The sequence below is a fragment of the Squalius cephalus genome (assembly GCF_949319135.1).
Source record: "Squalius cephalus genome assembly, chromosome: 8".
NCBI classification, from domain to species: Eukaryota; Metazoa; Chordata; class Actinopteri; order Cypriniformes; family Leuciscidae; genus Squalius; species Squalius cephalus.
In genome coordinates, this window is record NC_137129.1 from 33,094,797 (window position 1) to 33,112,837 (window position 18,041).

An 18,041-nucleotide genomic window follows, 5' to 3' on the forward strand; every position below is an offset into this window, starting at 1 on the left:
TAAGTTGCAACAGCTATTGGGGTGCCTCAGGGCTCAGTGCTGGGACCACTTCTCTTCTCCATCTACATGACATCACTAGGATCTGTCACTCAAAAACATGGCTTTTCCTATCACTGCTATGCTGACACACAACTCTACCTCTCTAAGCCTGCCTGCCTGACATTTCTTGCTGGATGAAAGACCATCACCTACTGCAACTCAACCTTTCCATGACCGAACTGCTTGTGGTTTTGGCCAACCCAACACTTCATCACAACTTCTCCTTGGAGTTGTGATTGAAGATCAGTTAAAATTCACATACCACCCCAGCAATCATTGGTCCGACAGCAACGTTGTGTCCCTGGCCAAAAATAGTCATGGTAGGATGGCATAAATCGGTGCATGTAACACAGAACAGATAACATCAAAGACATCCGTTAAATTTTCATTTTGGAACTATTTTTCAACAATGACGGGATGTGACGTCTTTTCAACGGTCATTAAATGTCCAAATGTTTGCAGGGACATTGCTAGAACTGCCCCATGCAGATTTAACTCATACAATATTACCAAGATCTAGACTTCTTATCGGAGCAACTCCTTGTCCAAACTCTTGTTCTTTCCAGGCTGGACTATTGTAATGCTTTCTTGGCAGGCCTTCCAGCATGTACTGTCAAACCTCTGCAACTGATCCAAGAACCATTTTCAAGAAACGGCTAAAGACACATCTTTTTAGTCAACACTTGGCCCATTAATACTAACACTTTCTGTTCTCTTTCTATTCTATCATTTCTAAAAAAAAAAAATTGTTTCTAAAAAAAAAAACTATTCTACAAAATTGCTGTGTGCACTGTTAGACTAACTGGGACTTATACTTACATAATGTTTCCTTTTGTTGGTTTAGCTGCTTCTATTGCTCTCCTCATTTGTAAGTTGCTTTGGATAAAAGCCCCTGCTAAATGACTAAATGTATAATATGCACTGAAGATTTCACAATGAATATGACCAACAAATGAGTGACGTCAGAGGAAATTTAGCAGAGGTGGCCCTCTGGTTGTGAGGAAATTACACTCTTAAAAATGAAAGGTTCAATTTGTGAGACACCTAAAACATACTGATAGGTGGGTCGCCAAGAGTAGAGCTGAAAAACACAGAGTTAGATGAACCCTTTTTATGTGTATTGTGTTGCTAGAATCAAGTGAGACAAGTTTTGCCTGACCCTTTTAACATCTATGGGATTTTTTTTTTTAAATTGGCATGGTTTCATCTTTACATTTCTTTCTGAGAGAGGTCATTTGTGTAAGCTTGTGGTTTCTCAGTTTCTTCATTTAAAGTCAAGTGTGGTACATCCCATGGTAAATGCTGTGTATGCGTGTCCATGTGTGAGCATACTTGTATCTTTGTGAGAACAATGACCAATGTTTGCAAATAATGCTTTCCAGAGTTCACTTATTCCAGGATATACAGGATAGAAATAGCCAGTGTTTGTGGAAGTGTGTGTGGTCCTGGTTTTCCCTACATTATGGGGACAGTTTTTGTTCCCCATTAAGAAAACAGCTTAAAAATCAAGTGAAATTATGTTTTTTGAAAATGTAAAAATGCTGAAAGTTTTCTGTGATGGATAGGTTTAGGGGTAGAGTTAGGGGATATAATATACATCTTATACAGTAATAAGATCATGTCTCTGGAAAGTCCCCATAAAAAATGGAAACCCAACAACGTGTGTGTGTATGTGTGTGAGCATGCATGTTTGTTCAAAAATCTGTCCCTTTTCATTCTTTGTCAGCTTTCAGTTCTCCTGGTTTTCAGCTGTGGCAAAGATTTTTAAGAAGATGTTTAAGAAGTCTGATATACTGCTTACAAAAAAACAATAGAACTTTCCACAAATATGTTGACACACTTATTTTTTACACACAACTTAAATCCACAAATCCCATGTTCTTTAGAAAGAGACATTTCAACAAGAGTTTGATATTTTAGTTTTTGATATTTATTATTTAACATAAAATTATTGTAGCATGAAACGTACCTTGTTTTTATCTTTACAGTTGACTGGATTCATCAAACTCAGTTCAGTCAAATATTTTACTTTAAATTTATGATAAAAATAGGTTTGTCAATAACTATGAACTAGCCTTTATACTGAGATACAGGTTAATGTAGGCTAAATCGGCAACCACCCATTCTCCTGATGGATTTTTTTTTTAATTCTTTTTTCAAATTTTGTTAAATATATATCACTTTTATATTTGTTTGTAGGGTGTTTTTGTTTGTTTGTTTGTTTGCAATTGCAAGTGTGAAGACAAAAATGGCCACACAAACCACTGTTGAAAAAATTTTACTTCCTCTTCAGACTTTCTCTGAAGGCCACAAATGTGCATTAAAGCTGGACGTGAATAAACTGGCACAAACTGATACTTTATAAAATATTAGAGCCTCGTCGTCATGGGTCTCTTATTCTATGCTGAAGAATGAACAAGAAGGGTGGCTGGCTGAGAAGGGTCACAACACAAACAAACGCCACAACAACTACATAGCCTATTCAGAAAACACCTCCAAATTCAGAAAACACATGCAAACGCCGCCACAACTACATATTCAGAAAACACATACAAACGCCACAACAACTACATATTCAGAAAACAACTTCGTCGATTTCACATCACGTACGCTGCAAATATTCACAGCACGAGCAAATAGGGAAACGAACTGCAAACTGCAAAGACACAACGGAAATGTTTCCAGGGGGGCCATAATCAGTGACGGCTACAAGAGGTAAATGTTTCCCGTCTCCGGCCTTATTAGACATTCTCTGGTGTTTCTCTTTTATTATGACAGACTTGTCGATGTGCTCTGATACCGAAGTGGTTTGCAGCACAAAACGGACTGAACATTTCAATCTGAAAAATAAATAAATAGTTCAGATATCAGGACAACAATGTACAAACGCTGCACAGCAAAAATCAGAGTGTTCAATGTACTCTATAGGAGTTCACTGAACACTGGTTTCAGTGTATATATAGGTCCAAGAGTTCGGTGTTCAGTGAACACTGTAAAAAGTGTAAAATATATACTCTCAAAATAGAGTTACATTTGAACACCTGGAGAGTTTAAAATGTACTCTTATAACTAGTACTTTTGACACCGTTTCAGTGCTTTTGAACACCTGCAGTGTAAACCTAGAACCTTTGCAGAGCTCATTATTTAACACTTGGAGAGTACAAATGTACTCTAAAGCTGGTACTTTTTTATTTACAGTGTTTCAATCATTTCCAACACCTGCAGTGTAAACCTAGAACCATCAGTGAGTGAAAAATACTCAAAGTCAGTGCTTTTTATGTCTGTTTATTTAACAATGTTCAATTTTCATGGATGTTCAAAAACCACAAACTCATACAAACACATGTACAGCAACCACATATTGATAATCTCTATCAAAACCATAGTTTGGTCTCATTACAGCTTTGAGAATTCTCTGGTTGCTCTGGAATTAAATTAACTACGGGTTCATCAGATACGTCAACTATGACGGGTTTGTTCTCAAATTGATCTAGACTTTTAGCGTTATGTTTGTTATGGAGATGTTTTCTAAAGCCTAAAAAGTCCAAAATCTCTGGTGGCATCCAGTCTGGTCACACATCAATTGAAACTTCTTACCAGGATAAAATGCATGGAAAACTTTGAGATGACGGATCAACATTTGAACGGTTAGAAAAATAGACTTGCAAAAAAAGCATCTGAACATCATAACTCTTTAGTTGAGGAGCTTAGCTCTAAGGTCCTTGACTCTGGGAGTTCCGTGAGAATGATCTACATCAATGTTGTAGATGGTGGTCTGCACAAATGTGTACATGCCATTTAAGGCCTGATCATAGGAGATGCCGAAAACATAATGTGCTTTGAAAAGTTCATCAAAGGCTGACAGGGAAGACTTGCCCTTGCAGGGAAGGAGATCACCATCCAATGCAATGTAGAACTTGTGGATGTGCTTTCTTGTCATCCCAACTGCCAGGATGTAGGGCTGCCTCCGCTGGTTTGGACCAGAGTGCTCCTGAAGGCTGCGACATGACTGTAAGATAACAATAAACTGAAATGAATCTACACTGAACATCACATTTTGATGGATAAGTCGCACTCTGATAGAAACCTTTGATTGCACAGTTAGCTTTCCCATGCAGGATATATTCAGCATGTGATAAGGCAACCAAGGTTTTTGTACCACGGTCACACAAAGAGAGAGAATTAAACAGAGACTTCATCAATGTTGGTTCCCTTATCACATGTCCCAGCAAACTCCAATACGTTGGCAAGACAGACAACTAAAAATAAGAATGAACGAGCACAAGACTGCAGTCAAAAGAGGTGAACCCCACTCTCTATTCGCTATGCACTTCAAGGAGGCAAAACAAATGATCAGACTTAAAATTCTGTGAAGGTGACATTGAAAAGAAACAGATCAATAATCTGGGGAGGTTACACAATTGCCTTTTGACAATGGCTATTGCCATTGGAGATCAGGACACACTGACCTTATGCAATTTGACTACATGGCCCACAGCTTCCCGGGTACTGATCTTTACAGCTCCCTTCTTTCCACTTGGAGGTGGTGGCAGTAGGTAGACCAGCAGCAGCAGTGAGGCCATGTCACTATCCCAACCTGAGAAGGCAGAAGCACCTGCTTTAAGCATGATATTCACCTGACCAAAACTTTTGATACTACATCAATATTAAAACTCAAAACTCTTTTCAATAACAATACTAGTTCTGCAACTAACATTTTTTTTTGATAATCGATTAACCTGATAATTATTAATTAATTGGTTGGATTAAAAGGCCATTTTTTTTATTTTCTGTAGTTTATCGGGGAAATTTTATTCTGCACAATGCTCTCCTTCAAACATTGTGCAAATTGAAGCCTATGAAAACAATAGTAAATTGTTTTTAATCTTCCAGGCAATGTAGCCCTCATTGCTGTCTATGTCAAAAAAGTGTTCCTAAAGACAGTATCAACAAAAATAGTTTCAACATGAATCAATAGAGATCTTTAGAAAAGAAGTGTGAAACTTCTAAAATGCACCAGAACATTATTCATTTGTTTATTAAGATTAACCTTACTTTTAAATATGTACTCACATAGCCTTTTTTGGAGTAGGGATGTTTTAGAGAGGGGAACAGTGTTACTATCCAGGATGTCGCTGAAGACCTCTTCGTCAACCTCTGTTCCACTGTCATCCAGCACATACATGTTTGTCTCAGGGGGTATGCTGAACTTCTCTTTAGCTTTGAATACAGAAAAAACATAAGTTGTTGTGTTTAAAAATGCAACAAATTGGGAGAATAATAATGTTTTTTAGCACTATTTATATCTTAATGGGCAAAGCTACAGTAGACTAGCATGGTGCTAAGAATAAAATTTCATATAAACATACATCTAAACCAGTGGTTGCGTAAGACTTTCACATTGTCCTTTATTTTGATGGATATGGTTGTAAAAATTGCACCATAATCTATTTCATATTTTAATTATAAGACATTTAATAGCTTTCGTTTTAATCGACATTTTCATTTTTAATCATGAACTTACATGATATAGGAGCATATAGGCTAGATTATGCAGTTTTTAATATATGAAGAGTCACTTTTCAAAGTCAGGGTTTGTACAGATTTTAAAGAGTTTAATTTAAGCACTTCAAGCATTTTTAAGGTCCCTAAATCCCAAGCTAAAATATTAGAATCTTCAATATAAATACAACTTATGTATATTAAATTACTCTTTGGATACTTTTTAAAAATGTGGTTATATTTTTGTATATTTGTTGTCAACTGTAGGTTAGGTTCAGTTTTTTGTAGATGGTTGGAATAATAATAATGATAATAATGAGTATACAATGCATGAATATCTTCCTTAAATACCTTAAAATATTATTTTAATAAATAAACAAAAGGACACGTGAAAAAGAGTGTTCAAGTGTTATCAATAGACTAACTGAATCTAAACATATTCAGACAACACTGATTTATTTATTCTTGTCAGTGGCAGCTCTGTTAGTCTGTACACAGTATTAAGACATGATGCACAGATGTATTGTCATATCAGAGTTTTTTGTATCGTCCGTTGCTATGGTTAGTTATCACGGAACTATTATTTACACTTTACAGAACTCACTCTGGTAAAAGCGGTGGTCACTTCCCGAAAGTTTAGTCCATAAGCATCATGAAAAACTAAACTTTCGATTGGCTACAATGCATACAATGCTGCAGATGTTAAAATTTAAACTTTTGCTTTAGTAAATGGAAACCGAGTGCTCACACAAACGTGCACGACGGAAAGAACATCCCCCTCCCCTCCCTACATTACAATTATATATTGATTCGATATTAATTAATTCATTAATGTTTTTAAAGAATTCATTCAAGTTCATAATTGTATATTTCTCTCCGATTACCTTTGGAGTGGCTGAAGGCCGATTCTCCCATAGCGCTCACATCAGTGTGTTTACAGAACGGGATGCCTTTCTGTCTGTTGATTGTCGACGCAGTCAGTTTTTATTTATCATCTTCTAGCCAGTTATCGATCAAATGAAAGCAAGCAACATTTCTTAATGTAGATGTTTGCGCGCCAGGCGAATAGGCTAGCAGCTACACGAGGCGCCAAATACATGGAATTACGCGAGACGTGCTTCGTAACAGAGGATGCCTCGCGAGATTAAAAAAATAAATAAATAACGATTGTCAGCCAGTTGTATTTATATGTTTAGTTACATTTGACGTCATGAAGAAATAAATTAAAATCAAGCATTTTCCAAACTTTCGCGACTTTGTAGGAACCCTGATTCGACCTTCAGATGTTTCCGTCACTGCTAAAAAAATCAATGACAGAAAATATTCGGTTAACACGACCACTGATCTAAACTTAAATTATAAAGAGAACGAAGACAAGAATGCTATTAACATTAACTTACCCTCCATGAGAAATGCTGGATATGATGCTTCATTGAGATTGAGTACGTTAAGTTACTTCTTTCCTTGCCAAGGACCTTAATTGGTACTGCACTTTGAAAAGCATTGCTGTAGTTTTCCTCACATGTTACTACAACATAAAAATGCAATTGGTTTATTGAACACGCACAATACCAAATGTAGTGCAAATAAAGTCAGACTCAATCATTTCAGACTGGAATCTGTAACGTTAACGTTAGCTTTCAAGGCTATAAGTTAGCTGCTAGCTAGTCAATTTTGCCTGCACAAGGCCCGAGATTGGGAGCGGCAGCTTAACTTAAATGAATGCTGCATTTTCATTTTTAAATTTCATTTAATGGTTGATCATTTGGAAAAATCATTTGAAAAAAAAAAAAACAGTTTTACCAGATTTAACACTGGCAATTACTTTAGCTACCATAGTAAGTTAGCTAGTTAAACTAAATTACCAGACGTCACACCACTTCTACTTCTACATTAGCGTTTTAGTTATGAGAATTAAAACAAGAAGACAAACATTCGGCATGATTCACTTGGTGGTTTCTTACCTGCAGTCCTGCGAAATTAAAATGTCGACGACGTCTTCGGATGTCAGTTGGAAACTGGTGTCGAGGCTGCATATTGATTCAACCAATGACAACGCGTAGTCGATCTGATGACGTATCGAAACCTAAACTCATGCGGACGGTACAGCAACAGATTGACACTCAAAGAGTTCATCATCCCACCATTTACACTACAACAGCTCCACATCAACACTGAACCAACACACAACACTTGAGAGAGTTTATGGTGAAACCTGACAAGTGTACTTTAAGCCCAGTTTACTCCAAAGTGTATAAATTATACTCTGGTCATCAAAACTCTGGAATTTTAACACTCTGACATTTGCTGTGTGGTAATGCATCTATTTAGTGACCAGAAGCGAGCTAGCCAGCTAGTTTCCAGCTAACAACGTTGGCAGAACGTTTAACAATTTTCTGCGTGGACTAATACGTTATGGGGACAATAACTTAATATATTGAAAACACACAAAACCACTTCGGTATCAGAGCACATCGACAAGTCTGTCATAATAAAAGAGAAACACTTACCTCTTGTAGCCGTCACTGATTATGGCCCCCCTGGAAACATTTCCGTTGTGTCTTTGCAGTTTGCAGTTCGTTTCCCTATTTGCTCGTGCTGTGAATATTTGCAGCGTACGTGATGTGAAATCGACGAAGTTGTTTTCTGAATATGTAGTTGTTGTGGCGTTTGTATGTGTTTTCTGAATTTGGAGGTGTTTTCTGCATATGTAGTTGTTGTGGCGTTTGTTTGTGTTGTGACCCTTCTCAGCCACCGTAGGTACACTGATCCACTCAAGACTGAAAGATGTGAGTTAAAAACAAACTCAAGACTGCATGTGAGTTAAAAACAAACTTGACACCAGCAAGCAAACGTTTCAGCACATTGCTATCTTCAGTGCATATGAGCACTGAAGATAGCAATGTGCTGAAACGTTTGCTTGCTGGTGTCAAGTTTGTTTTTAACTCACATGCACTTTGCACTTTTTGCACGATGCAATTTATAAAATAAAAAATGTTTTTGTAGACTTTCAGTCTTGAGTGGATCAGTGTGCGGCCAGCCACCCTTCTTGTTCATTCTTCAATATACCATTGGCTCTACGCACCTGTAGTACAAGGACCTGCAGTACAAGGACTTTTTTCCTGTTTGGAGCGCTACATTACTAGTATCTTATTCTATGTGACATATTTCTGTATACAGAAAAATTGAAAAAGTAATTTTTATAGCTACTATTCAAACTTTTTCATCAACACTACCATCACAGCTCAGCTTCAAAGTTTATACATTATTTATTTTTTTCTATTTTTGAGGATATGTATCAATAATGGTATTAAAAATCTGCAGTTTTGAAATTGTAATTAAAGAATACAAACCAGACGGACAAAGGGAAATATTACGCAAGGAACATAAAATAGAGAGAAGAAAAAAACAAAAACATAAACAGAAGTTCTTTCTTCCTCTTTGTCATAGGCTTTGACTTTTTTGTCAAGGTAATTCTGACTGTTGTATTTCAGTTTCTTTATAAAACCTGCTGAAAAATCCAGCATAGACCATTAATTCCAAGCTAGTCCAGGCGTGTTTATGCAGGTTAGTGCTGGTTTAGAGCTGGTATAGTTCTGGGTTGACGGCTATTCTCAAGAACTGTTCTCAACAGCTGTTCTCCGGAGCTGGTGAAGCTGGTTCAACAGCATGGTATTGCAGGGTTGAGTGTGAGTAGGCCAGTTGTCTGAATGCAAAGAGTGTTTTGGGTATAAGCATTGTTTTTGCTTGTATATTTCCATGTGTAACACATTGATGAAGTAAATGAAAAACTATAAGATTAAAACACATGATTGATTGTAATATATAATTATAACTTCTTTTCTTTTTCTTTCTGTTGAAAGTAGAACTGAAAAATATAATTGGTTTAGTTATGATTATATTATTAATCAGTGTCATCTGAAGTTTTGAATAACAAAGTAAAAATGGTGAAACATTTCAAAGATTTAAAAAAAGGATTTGTCTCCTCTTTCAAAGGATCTGTACACAAATCAGTTAAAAAGTGCTTGTGTACATTGCAAAACAAAAACACTTCGAGATATGAAAACAAAGAAAAATGCAGTTTGTTCAGTAACGGGTTATGAGAAGAGCTCTTTCAATGGGAAGGTTAATAACAACTTGATAATGAAAGTTAAAAATTAAAAGTTGCTGTGCTTAAAGACTTTCATGCTCATTTAGGAACTCGCGTGTCAGAATTCAGCTGTCCGTCACTGATTGCAAAAAGTGTATATAGTAAAAGGTGTCATTGCATAAAATATTGTAGACAATAGTGATAGCATGCACTCTTTAAATTTTTAAAAGAGAATGAATTCAACCAAAGTCAATAGCCAAGAGCCCAACTAAAGGGAACACTTCACCAACTTCACCAACACCATATGAAATAAATAAAGCCGAAGTGGTTTATTATAAGTGAACATGGTGATGATATAGGCTAGTTGTTTCAAGCATCCTCTGATTAGATTTTTTTTTTAATCTAAGGCTGTGTGGTTATATGAGTCATTTGTAGTTATGCCTGCGTGTCTCTTCTCTGTTTTCTCTTCTCTGTTTTCTGTTCTTGTTGTTCCTCGTATCTTATCTGACTCTGCTTGTTAACCGCAGGTGTCTTCATTAATGCTCAATCACTTGTAGAGTGTATCTCACTTACTGCAACATTAGTGTTATTTTTACTCTCTATAGATTGGGATCATATGAAAACATACTGTGGGTTTTTTTTTTTTTTTTTTATAAATAATTAATTAAAATTAACTTGGAAATGGTCTTTGAAACTCGTTTTCAAAAGTTTGCATTTTCAGGCCACCAAAACGCTGTTGTCGTGTAAATGAACGACCAAAACAAACAAAAAGTTTTCCGTTTCCTTTTGAAACCAGTGTCATGTAAAAGCCCCCTAGTCATCAGAGAAGATAATCATGACAATGGGGGTCTGTCAAAGAAGATAACAGACAACAGCTGAGCTTCCATAGCAGGGCATTTACACAAACCTAATAAATAAAATTATAATTGTTTTATTCATTTTATCTACTAATGTGATTATTCAAATGCATATAATGTAAAAAAAAAAAATTCTGTGGAAGCCCAGGAAAGTTTTATAAATGTACGGTTTTAGAAAAGAACCTGACAGTACAAAAGATCCTCTTTTCTAAACTGACCAATCAGAATGGATATTCAAATGACGCATAAACTAATAAATGCTGCCTTCGGAGGACACATTCCAAGGTCGGAAGGCATCAAGACACGTCTGAATGCAATGCTAGTTTCACTTGCTGTCTCCTGAGATACCTTCATCTGATGGATTTTTGAAGGCAGCATAGATGTATCCTTCGCTGTTTTTGATATCCCACAATCCTTTCTATTCTGTGACAGTTGAGCTAGAAAAATAAAGATGGCTTCTGAAAGTTGCAGTTGGTCATCAGTTTGTGTGTAAATGTACATTTTTGATCAATGTTTTCCACTTATGATGTCATTTCTAGCGAGAAATCACTATCGGTCTTTGTCAGGTGACGTCACATTTGTGATACACGAAGTGCATTATGGGTGTAGCCGTCATTTGTAAGGTATCGATGCTGGGGTAATCTGTTGATGGAGATTTGTGTTTTTCATTCTTTATTTTTTTTAAGTGATAAAGAAAACAGACAGCTGCAAAGTGAACTTGATGAGCACAAGATTTCTGATGTTTTTTTGGGAGACAATGATGATAAAGTAAAATACTTCACAGATCTGCCAAACCTGGGAACCTTTATGGCCTTACTACATTTTTTGGTGTGAACTGTCATTTTTGAAAGACATAGAGAAAGAAAAGGGTTGAAAAACATTGGTGTAGAAATGTGTCTGATGTACAAAGTTAAACTCAATTTCAATCTATGCAACTTTGTACTCCCACTGTGCCCATCTATATTAATCAATACATTGATTTTCTTCCGTTACATGTCAGACAGTTTATTTCATGATGATGACTTTGTATTGGAACAATGTTTCTGTTTTATTGTCTTAGGCATTGGTTTGTGTAATAGATACAATACAGAAAAAAAATGCACGAAAAGAGGGTAGTATTGGATCATTCAAAATGATTCCTACTCGCAACATGTTCAAACTAAACAAACCATCCTTAACATGACCATTACCATCATCATCATTACAGTTATACTGTGTTGTCGTCGCAGTCCTTCGGTCGGAATGTAAATAAATTCTGTACCCAGTCGTTGGTGAAATGTCCGTGGCCTTCAAGAGATTTATCATTTTTAAACTGTTTACTGGTATATGCGCTTACCATAAACAAGACAGTTGACAATGTCCAAGTATGAGGATGGAGAAAGCAGCTCATATGGATCTATGTTCTAATCTTTCATTTGAAATCTTTCATTTGAAAGTCACGTGTCCAGTATCTGTAAAACTGCATTTTTCCATCTTAAAAATATATCTAAATTACATCATATGCTCTCATTGACAAATGCGGAACAATTAGTTCATGCGTTCATGACATCAAGGCTAGATTATTGTAATGCTCTACTGGGTGGTTGCCCTGCACGCTTAATAAACAAATTACAGCTAGTTCAAAACGCAGCAGCTCGAGTTCTTACCAGAACCAGGAAGTATGACCATATTAGCCCGGTTCTGTCAAAACTGCACTGGCTCCCTATTAAACATCGCATCAATTTTAAAATATTGCTGATCACTTACAAAGCACTAAATGGTTTAGCTCCGCAGTACTTGAGTGAGCTCTTAACGCATTATAGTCCTTCACGTCTATTGCGATCTCAAAATTCCGGCCAGTTGATAATACCTAGCATATCAAAATCAACTGCTGGCGGTAGATCCTTCTCCTATTTAGCACCAAAACTTTGGAACAGCCTTCCTACCATTATCCGGGAAGCAGACACACTCTGTCAGTTCAAAGCTAGACTAAAAACACAACTCTTTGACCTAGCTTTCACATAATACATTATAGACTTCTATAATTCAATGTTAGGCTGCATAGATTAGGTCAGCTGGAACCGGGAACACTTCCCATAAATCCTGATGTACTCGTTACATCATAAGAAGAATGGCATCTACGCTAATTTTAGTGTCTTTGTTTATCCCAAGGTTTTCCCGCAGCCTGCCGGATCCAGGCCGTATCCAGATCTGATGAAGGACCTTCGCCTGGACACGATGACAACGCAGTGCTGAAGTGCCAACTAGTCTCTCCCTATGGAGGATCCCTTTACCACTCTACAGATAAAGCGTTGTCGGGAAACTCAATTCGCGTATCTACCCCGAATTGATCAAATCAAATAAAATTCTGTATCAAAAATTATAAGGAAACACCAGTACTTTGTTTAGGCTTGGTTTGTAGGGAATTACAAACCTGCGTACATATATTCAAACGCACATAACTATAGAACCAATTCTTAATGCGCATGTGAACGCCATCAGCATTTCTCACAGGTTCGCGTTTTAAGTTTGTGTAGAGAGAATGGTGTCGTCTTAGCGGCCCCTAATTTAATAACAAATGATTGTTGCGACGGAAGCGAATCAATCATAACTAACCTTAGCTGGAAAATAACTTTCCTAAAGAACCGCTATAAAGCCAAAACAATCTCTGTTACCATAAATTATACGTTTATCTCTGTAAAGCTGCTTTGAAACAATCTACATTGTTAAAAGCGCTATATAAATGAAGATGACTTGACTTGACTGACTATGTTCTGAATGGAGGACAATTTCTCCAAATAACGGTACCTGGCATCTTTATCGAGTTTATTGCGGTACGGAGTTTTCTCAGTTTTCTTGTGCTTGTTTTGTGAGTTATTTGCTTGTTATCTCTACTCTTGTAATCTCTTCAATGCTCACAGTCAGTAGCGATACCGCAAAAATGGCGCCGCGGTGACGTCACACACAACAAACCCACGTGTCTGACAAAGACCGATTGTAGTCATTAAATATTCACTTAGTTTTCACCAAAGCTCGCTCTATTTTGCTGTAGATCATTAAACCGTAACACTGCCTCAGAAGTCTGTCTGAAATCAGTTTAGTTTTTCGTTGAAGAACCTTTGTGTGCAAATGCTGCCTGCAAAGTCATTGCGTAATAGGGCAACGAGACAACAAGTCAGCTGCCTACGTTTTCGGAGCATTTGCTTCATTACAATATGTGGCTAGTGCAAGCTACTTATTAAAGGGATAGTTCACCCAAAAATGAAAATTCTGTCATCATTTACTCACCCTCAAGTTGTTTCAAACCTGTAAGAATTTATTTTTTCTGCTGAACACAAAAGAAGATATTTTGAAAAATGTCTGTAACCAAACAGTTGATGGACCCCATTGACTTCCATATTATTTTTTTTCCTACTATGGAAGTCAATGGGGTCCATCAACTGTTTGGTTACAGACATTTTTCAAAATATCTTTTTTTTGTGTTCAGCAGAAAAAAGAAATTCTTACAGGTTTGAAACAACTTGAGGGTGAGTAAATGATGACAGAATTTTCATTTTTGGGTGAACTATCCCTTTAACACAACAGGTGAAGCGAAGCACTTAATTTGTGTGTTGGTTTGAATATCAAAAAGATAATGCGTTTTTGCTGCATTTAAATAGAATGATCAAATTTCATTCAGTGAAGTAAGTACTGTAGGATGTCTTGGTCAGAAAAGAAGAACAAAAGTCTATGTTTCTTGCACTCTAATACACATAAGGCAGAAGTGAATAACACTAAACAATAAATCAAGAGATTTTCTCAGGAAACCTATTACAGTTTATTGGCTTTAGAGCGAGGAAATATATTAGCTGCTAAACAGTGGCTTGCATGTTAACGCTAGAGAGGTCACAGAAACAGACTTTCTGAATATAAACAGTTTATCATGTACAAAAACAAAAGTTACATTACAATAAAACTCTTTTAAACTTTAGTCATGCCCCTAGGTCTATCTCGAACGAACCTTGAAGTCTTTGGAATGGAATTACAGCTTTCTTCGGCAGTGCCTTCCTGGGATTGCACAGTTTGGCCTTCTTCCATAAATGCTCTGCGATAAATACCTGATATGCTTTGTCTGAAGCTTTGCCTAATATTTAGTCCCATGCAGAAGTACAGCAGGGGGTTCACGCAGCTGTTGAAATACGCGAAGCCCTTAGCAATGGGCAGACCCACTTTGACTGCAAAGCTCTTCTTGTCCACCATCTTGGCGAGCAGAAGGCAGTGGTAGGGTCCCCAGCATACGAAAAAGGCACAGACCAGTGCAGCGAGAATCCGGAGAGGCCTTGACTTGCCAGAGAGCCGTGTTCTGCGTATCCCAATGCCAGCTAGAATGTAGCAGCACAGGATGACCAGGAAGGGCAACAGGAATCCACATAAGAAGCGAATGCTGTACAAGGCATTCTTTGCTGTATTGTCACCCTTTGACGCTTCTTTCACCTGCACAAATAAATCAGATTTCAGAATATTGATAAATTAATCCACATTAACTAGGGTACTAAAAGGTATATATTTTAAGGGATAGTTCACAAAAAATAAATAAATAAATAATTACTCAAAGTAGTGATGCACTGATATGAAAATTTTGTCTGATACCGATAACCGATAATTCTTTATATTTGAAAGCTGATAACCGATATATTGGCCGATACACCTAAATCCAAGTTTTTATATCATTTTTGAGAGCCTGATTACAAAAACAGAAGTCTCACCATTAAAATCCATGTCCCAAGCACACAATTATAATGATGTTCTCATTATAATTTTATGTAGCCTATATATGACAGACTTGCACATGTTGCACTTAACAGTGGTTTCCTTTTTTGAAGTGATTCCAATTATATTTCAAGCAATTCAAAACCATGGCGAACAGTGAGCATCTGAAGTGTCTCAACTGAAGGAAATGATCTATTATTTATCGTCTTTAATATATCGTAAAACATTTTTTTAACGTTAACATTAAAAATAAAGATATATTGGCTAATACCGATATGGCGGCCGATATATCGTGCATCGCTAATCCAAAGTGTTCAGTTGAGAAATAAAGTCATTATAATAAAATAAAATGTATACATAAAGTCAAGCGGTCCAGGAATGACTTGTGAGTGAGTAAATCATGACAGAACTTAATTGGGTGAATTATTTCTGATATTAGCCATATAATATTTGTACCTGTTTTGTCTGCTTAGAAAGTGATTTATTTTTTATTCAAGATATGCAGTTTAGTTTTTGTGAATTGGAAACAATTTCGAAATTCAGACAGAATTGCAAAGTTGTGCTGACCTCCAGTGAGCACTTGGTCAAGTTGTTATCATTAAGGTAGACCTGCCGGTACACAAAATACGGTGAACTAAAGATCCCCGCCACAATCCAGACTCCCACACTGACCACACGAGCTGCACATAACGTCCGTCGTTTTCTAGTAACAACTGGGCACCAGACGCAGAGCGCTCGATCCACACTGATGACAGCCAGAAGGAAAACACTGCAGAACATGTTGGCGTACTTGAAGAAACCATTGAACTTGCAGAGAAAGACCCCAAAAGGCCAGTGGTCATAGAAAAGGTTTTTGAGGAGCGAAGTGACTCGTGTCAGACAGAAGATCAGGTCAGCTACTGCCAGATTGACCAACCAAACGTTAGTGACGTTGGGCTTCAGACTGATACCAGCCACCCAGATCACCATAGAGTTCCCGGTTATGCCAAAGATAATGGTAATGGTGTAGAGGACAATGGTAATATTATCCATAATGGCATCAATGTCCACTTTAGTTTTCTTAAAGACATCCGGTTGGGAGACGTGCATAAAAAGAGTTGTATTGAAGGTCATTCTGTGAGACAAATAAAAGTTTAAAATAACATAAAAAACATTAACATTCTTATAACATTATTAATATTTGATATGCATTCTCATTATAATGAGAGAAGACGCTCTTAGAACGTCTTTATGATGTTTTCACTTGATGAAGTTCTTATAATGTTTAGAGAAAATGTTCAGAGAACAACATTTTTCAGAACTTCCTTTTGTATTATTTGAACTAATTTTGAACATGTACTAGCATTATTGTGACCTTTTACGTAACATTCTAACTGGACATTTTAACATCCAGCAAATCACTGTTCCCACAATGTTTTACAACATAAATTTGTTAGTTAGGAATGCACTTTAAGTTGCTTTGGATAAAAGTGTTTGAAATATGCATAATCTTGCAAATTATTCCATAATCTACTTCTCAAGTTGGATAAAATACTGAAAAAAAAAAGAAGTCATGTAATGTGTAAAGTATTCAAATAATGTGTAAAGTATTCAAATAATTATAAGTAAATATGGGTACAAGAGCATCTACAAGTGTTTTCTCTTATTTACCCAAGACATTTTCTTTGTGTATATATGGGGTGGTTATTAAAATATATTAAAATATATTTGAAATGTTTATAGATAATTTAAATATAGCTTAAACTACCCATAAAAGTTTGTTCACATGACAGAAGCCACCCAGCTCTTACTCAGAGTCTGTTTTAAAATATCTGTCTGGAAAAAAAAGTGGAGGGGGGGGGGGGTTCAAAACTCTGAACCTTTCACCCTTTAACAAAATACAGAAGCGGAATTGAAATCAGTGTTTTAAATAGCATAGATTCTTACATGTCCCCCTGATCCTCCACCCAGAGCATCTCAGTTAACATTTAATAAAACTTGCAATCTTGATGTGTTAGCAAACATGCATGAGAGAAGACACTTTCGGGTACACATGCCATTTAGTGAGCAATTTATCATAAGTCTGTTCAAAGTGTAATATCATGCTCGTATTCTGAGCTGCACCATATAGTAAGATAAATATGAGTTGTCTGGCAACTAAGAGGTTTCAGCACATAAAACCGGTGTTATATATTTTGTGTTGCTCTGCTGAATCATGAGAGGTCACAACATCTTATTGCATTATCCCCATTACAGTCAGCATTTACTCAAACTGAAAAACGTACTTCTTGAAAAATAGCCTGTTGTCTTGTGCCAGAGTTAGTTGTGTTTCTCCTTTTATGTTTCAAAACAAAAACCAGTAGAATATATGAATTAAAAAAAACGTGAATGAACCATGTTAAAATTCTCATTCAAAATTGCATTTAATGTATATATGATTATTAATTACAAAAATGCAATAAAATTAACACACAACCTGAAAATAAAATTATAAAGACTTACAAACAACTTGATTATGAATTGTTCTTACCTGTAGACAGTCTCAATGAATCAGTCTTTGAGGAAACACCACTGTAGTAATTTGTGAATGTGTCTAGCAGGAAGCGTTTTGATGTTATGCTCAGTGTGCAGGCAAATAAATAAGTGAAGGGTTCATTGACATCCGTTCCAGCTGCTCTCCATCTCTCTAAAACCTTTTCTCCCCTTTTTCGTTTTCTCTAGATGAGATAAGCAGGAAGAGGGAGGAGACATTCACACGAACAAATATTGAAACCTAAATATATGTGTGTGTGTTTACTCGGTTTTACCTCTGGGAGAGTTAGAGCATATGATATAATGTCTATAAA

The 18,041-nt window shown here is 36.5% G+C and overlaps 3 protein-coding genes across 5 annotated transcripts in view; all 3 read right to left on the reverse strand.

Annotated features, from left to right (window-relative positions):
• The window catches only part of LOC307163494 (formyl peptide receptor 2-like), a 322,109-nt gene that overhangs the window by 58,854 nt on the left and 245,214 nt on the right, over nucleotides 1-18,041 (reverse strand). The window lies entirely within an intron of this gene.
• Nucleotides 3,317-4,630, reverse strand: LOC307163469 (uncharacterized protein). Its single transcript, XM_079879508.1, has 2 exons — nucleotides 4,509-4,630; nucleotides 3,317-4,048 (listed from the first exon to the last, which is right to left on the reverse strand). Exons 1-2 carry the CDS (start codon nucleotides 4,620-4,622, stop codon nucleotides 3,734-3,736), a joined length of 429 nt encoding a protein of 142 aa, XP_079735634.1. The 5' UTR covers nucleotides 4,623-4,630; the 3' UTR covers nucleotides 3,317-3,733.
• On the reverse strand, nucleotides 14,265-17,909 carry LOC307163413 (C3a anaphylatoxin chemotactic receptor-like). Of its 2 annotated transcripts, XM_079879438.1 has the most exons (4): nucleotides 17,726-17,909; nucleotides 17,481-17,529; nucleotides 15,784-16,330; nucleotides 14,265-14,940 (listed from the first exon to the last, which is right to left on the reverse strand). In XM_079879438.1, exons 3-4 carry the CDS (start codon nucleotides 16,327-16,329, stop codon nucleotides 14,428-14,430), a joined length of 1,059 nt encoding a protein of 352 aa, XP_079735564.1. In that variant the 5' UTR covers nucleotide 16,330; nucleotides 17,481-17,529; nucleotides 17,726-17,909; the 3' UTR covers nucleotides 14,265-14,427. The 2 variants fall into 2 exon arrangements, with proteins under 2 accessions (XP_079735564.1, XP_079735563.1); XM_079879437.1 differs by lacking the exon at nucleotides 17,481-17,529 and having other exon boundaries at nucleotides 17,726-17,889.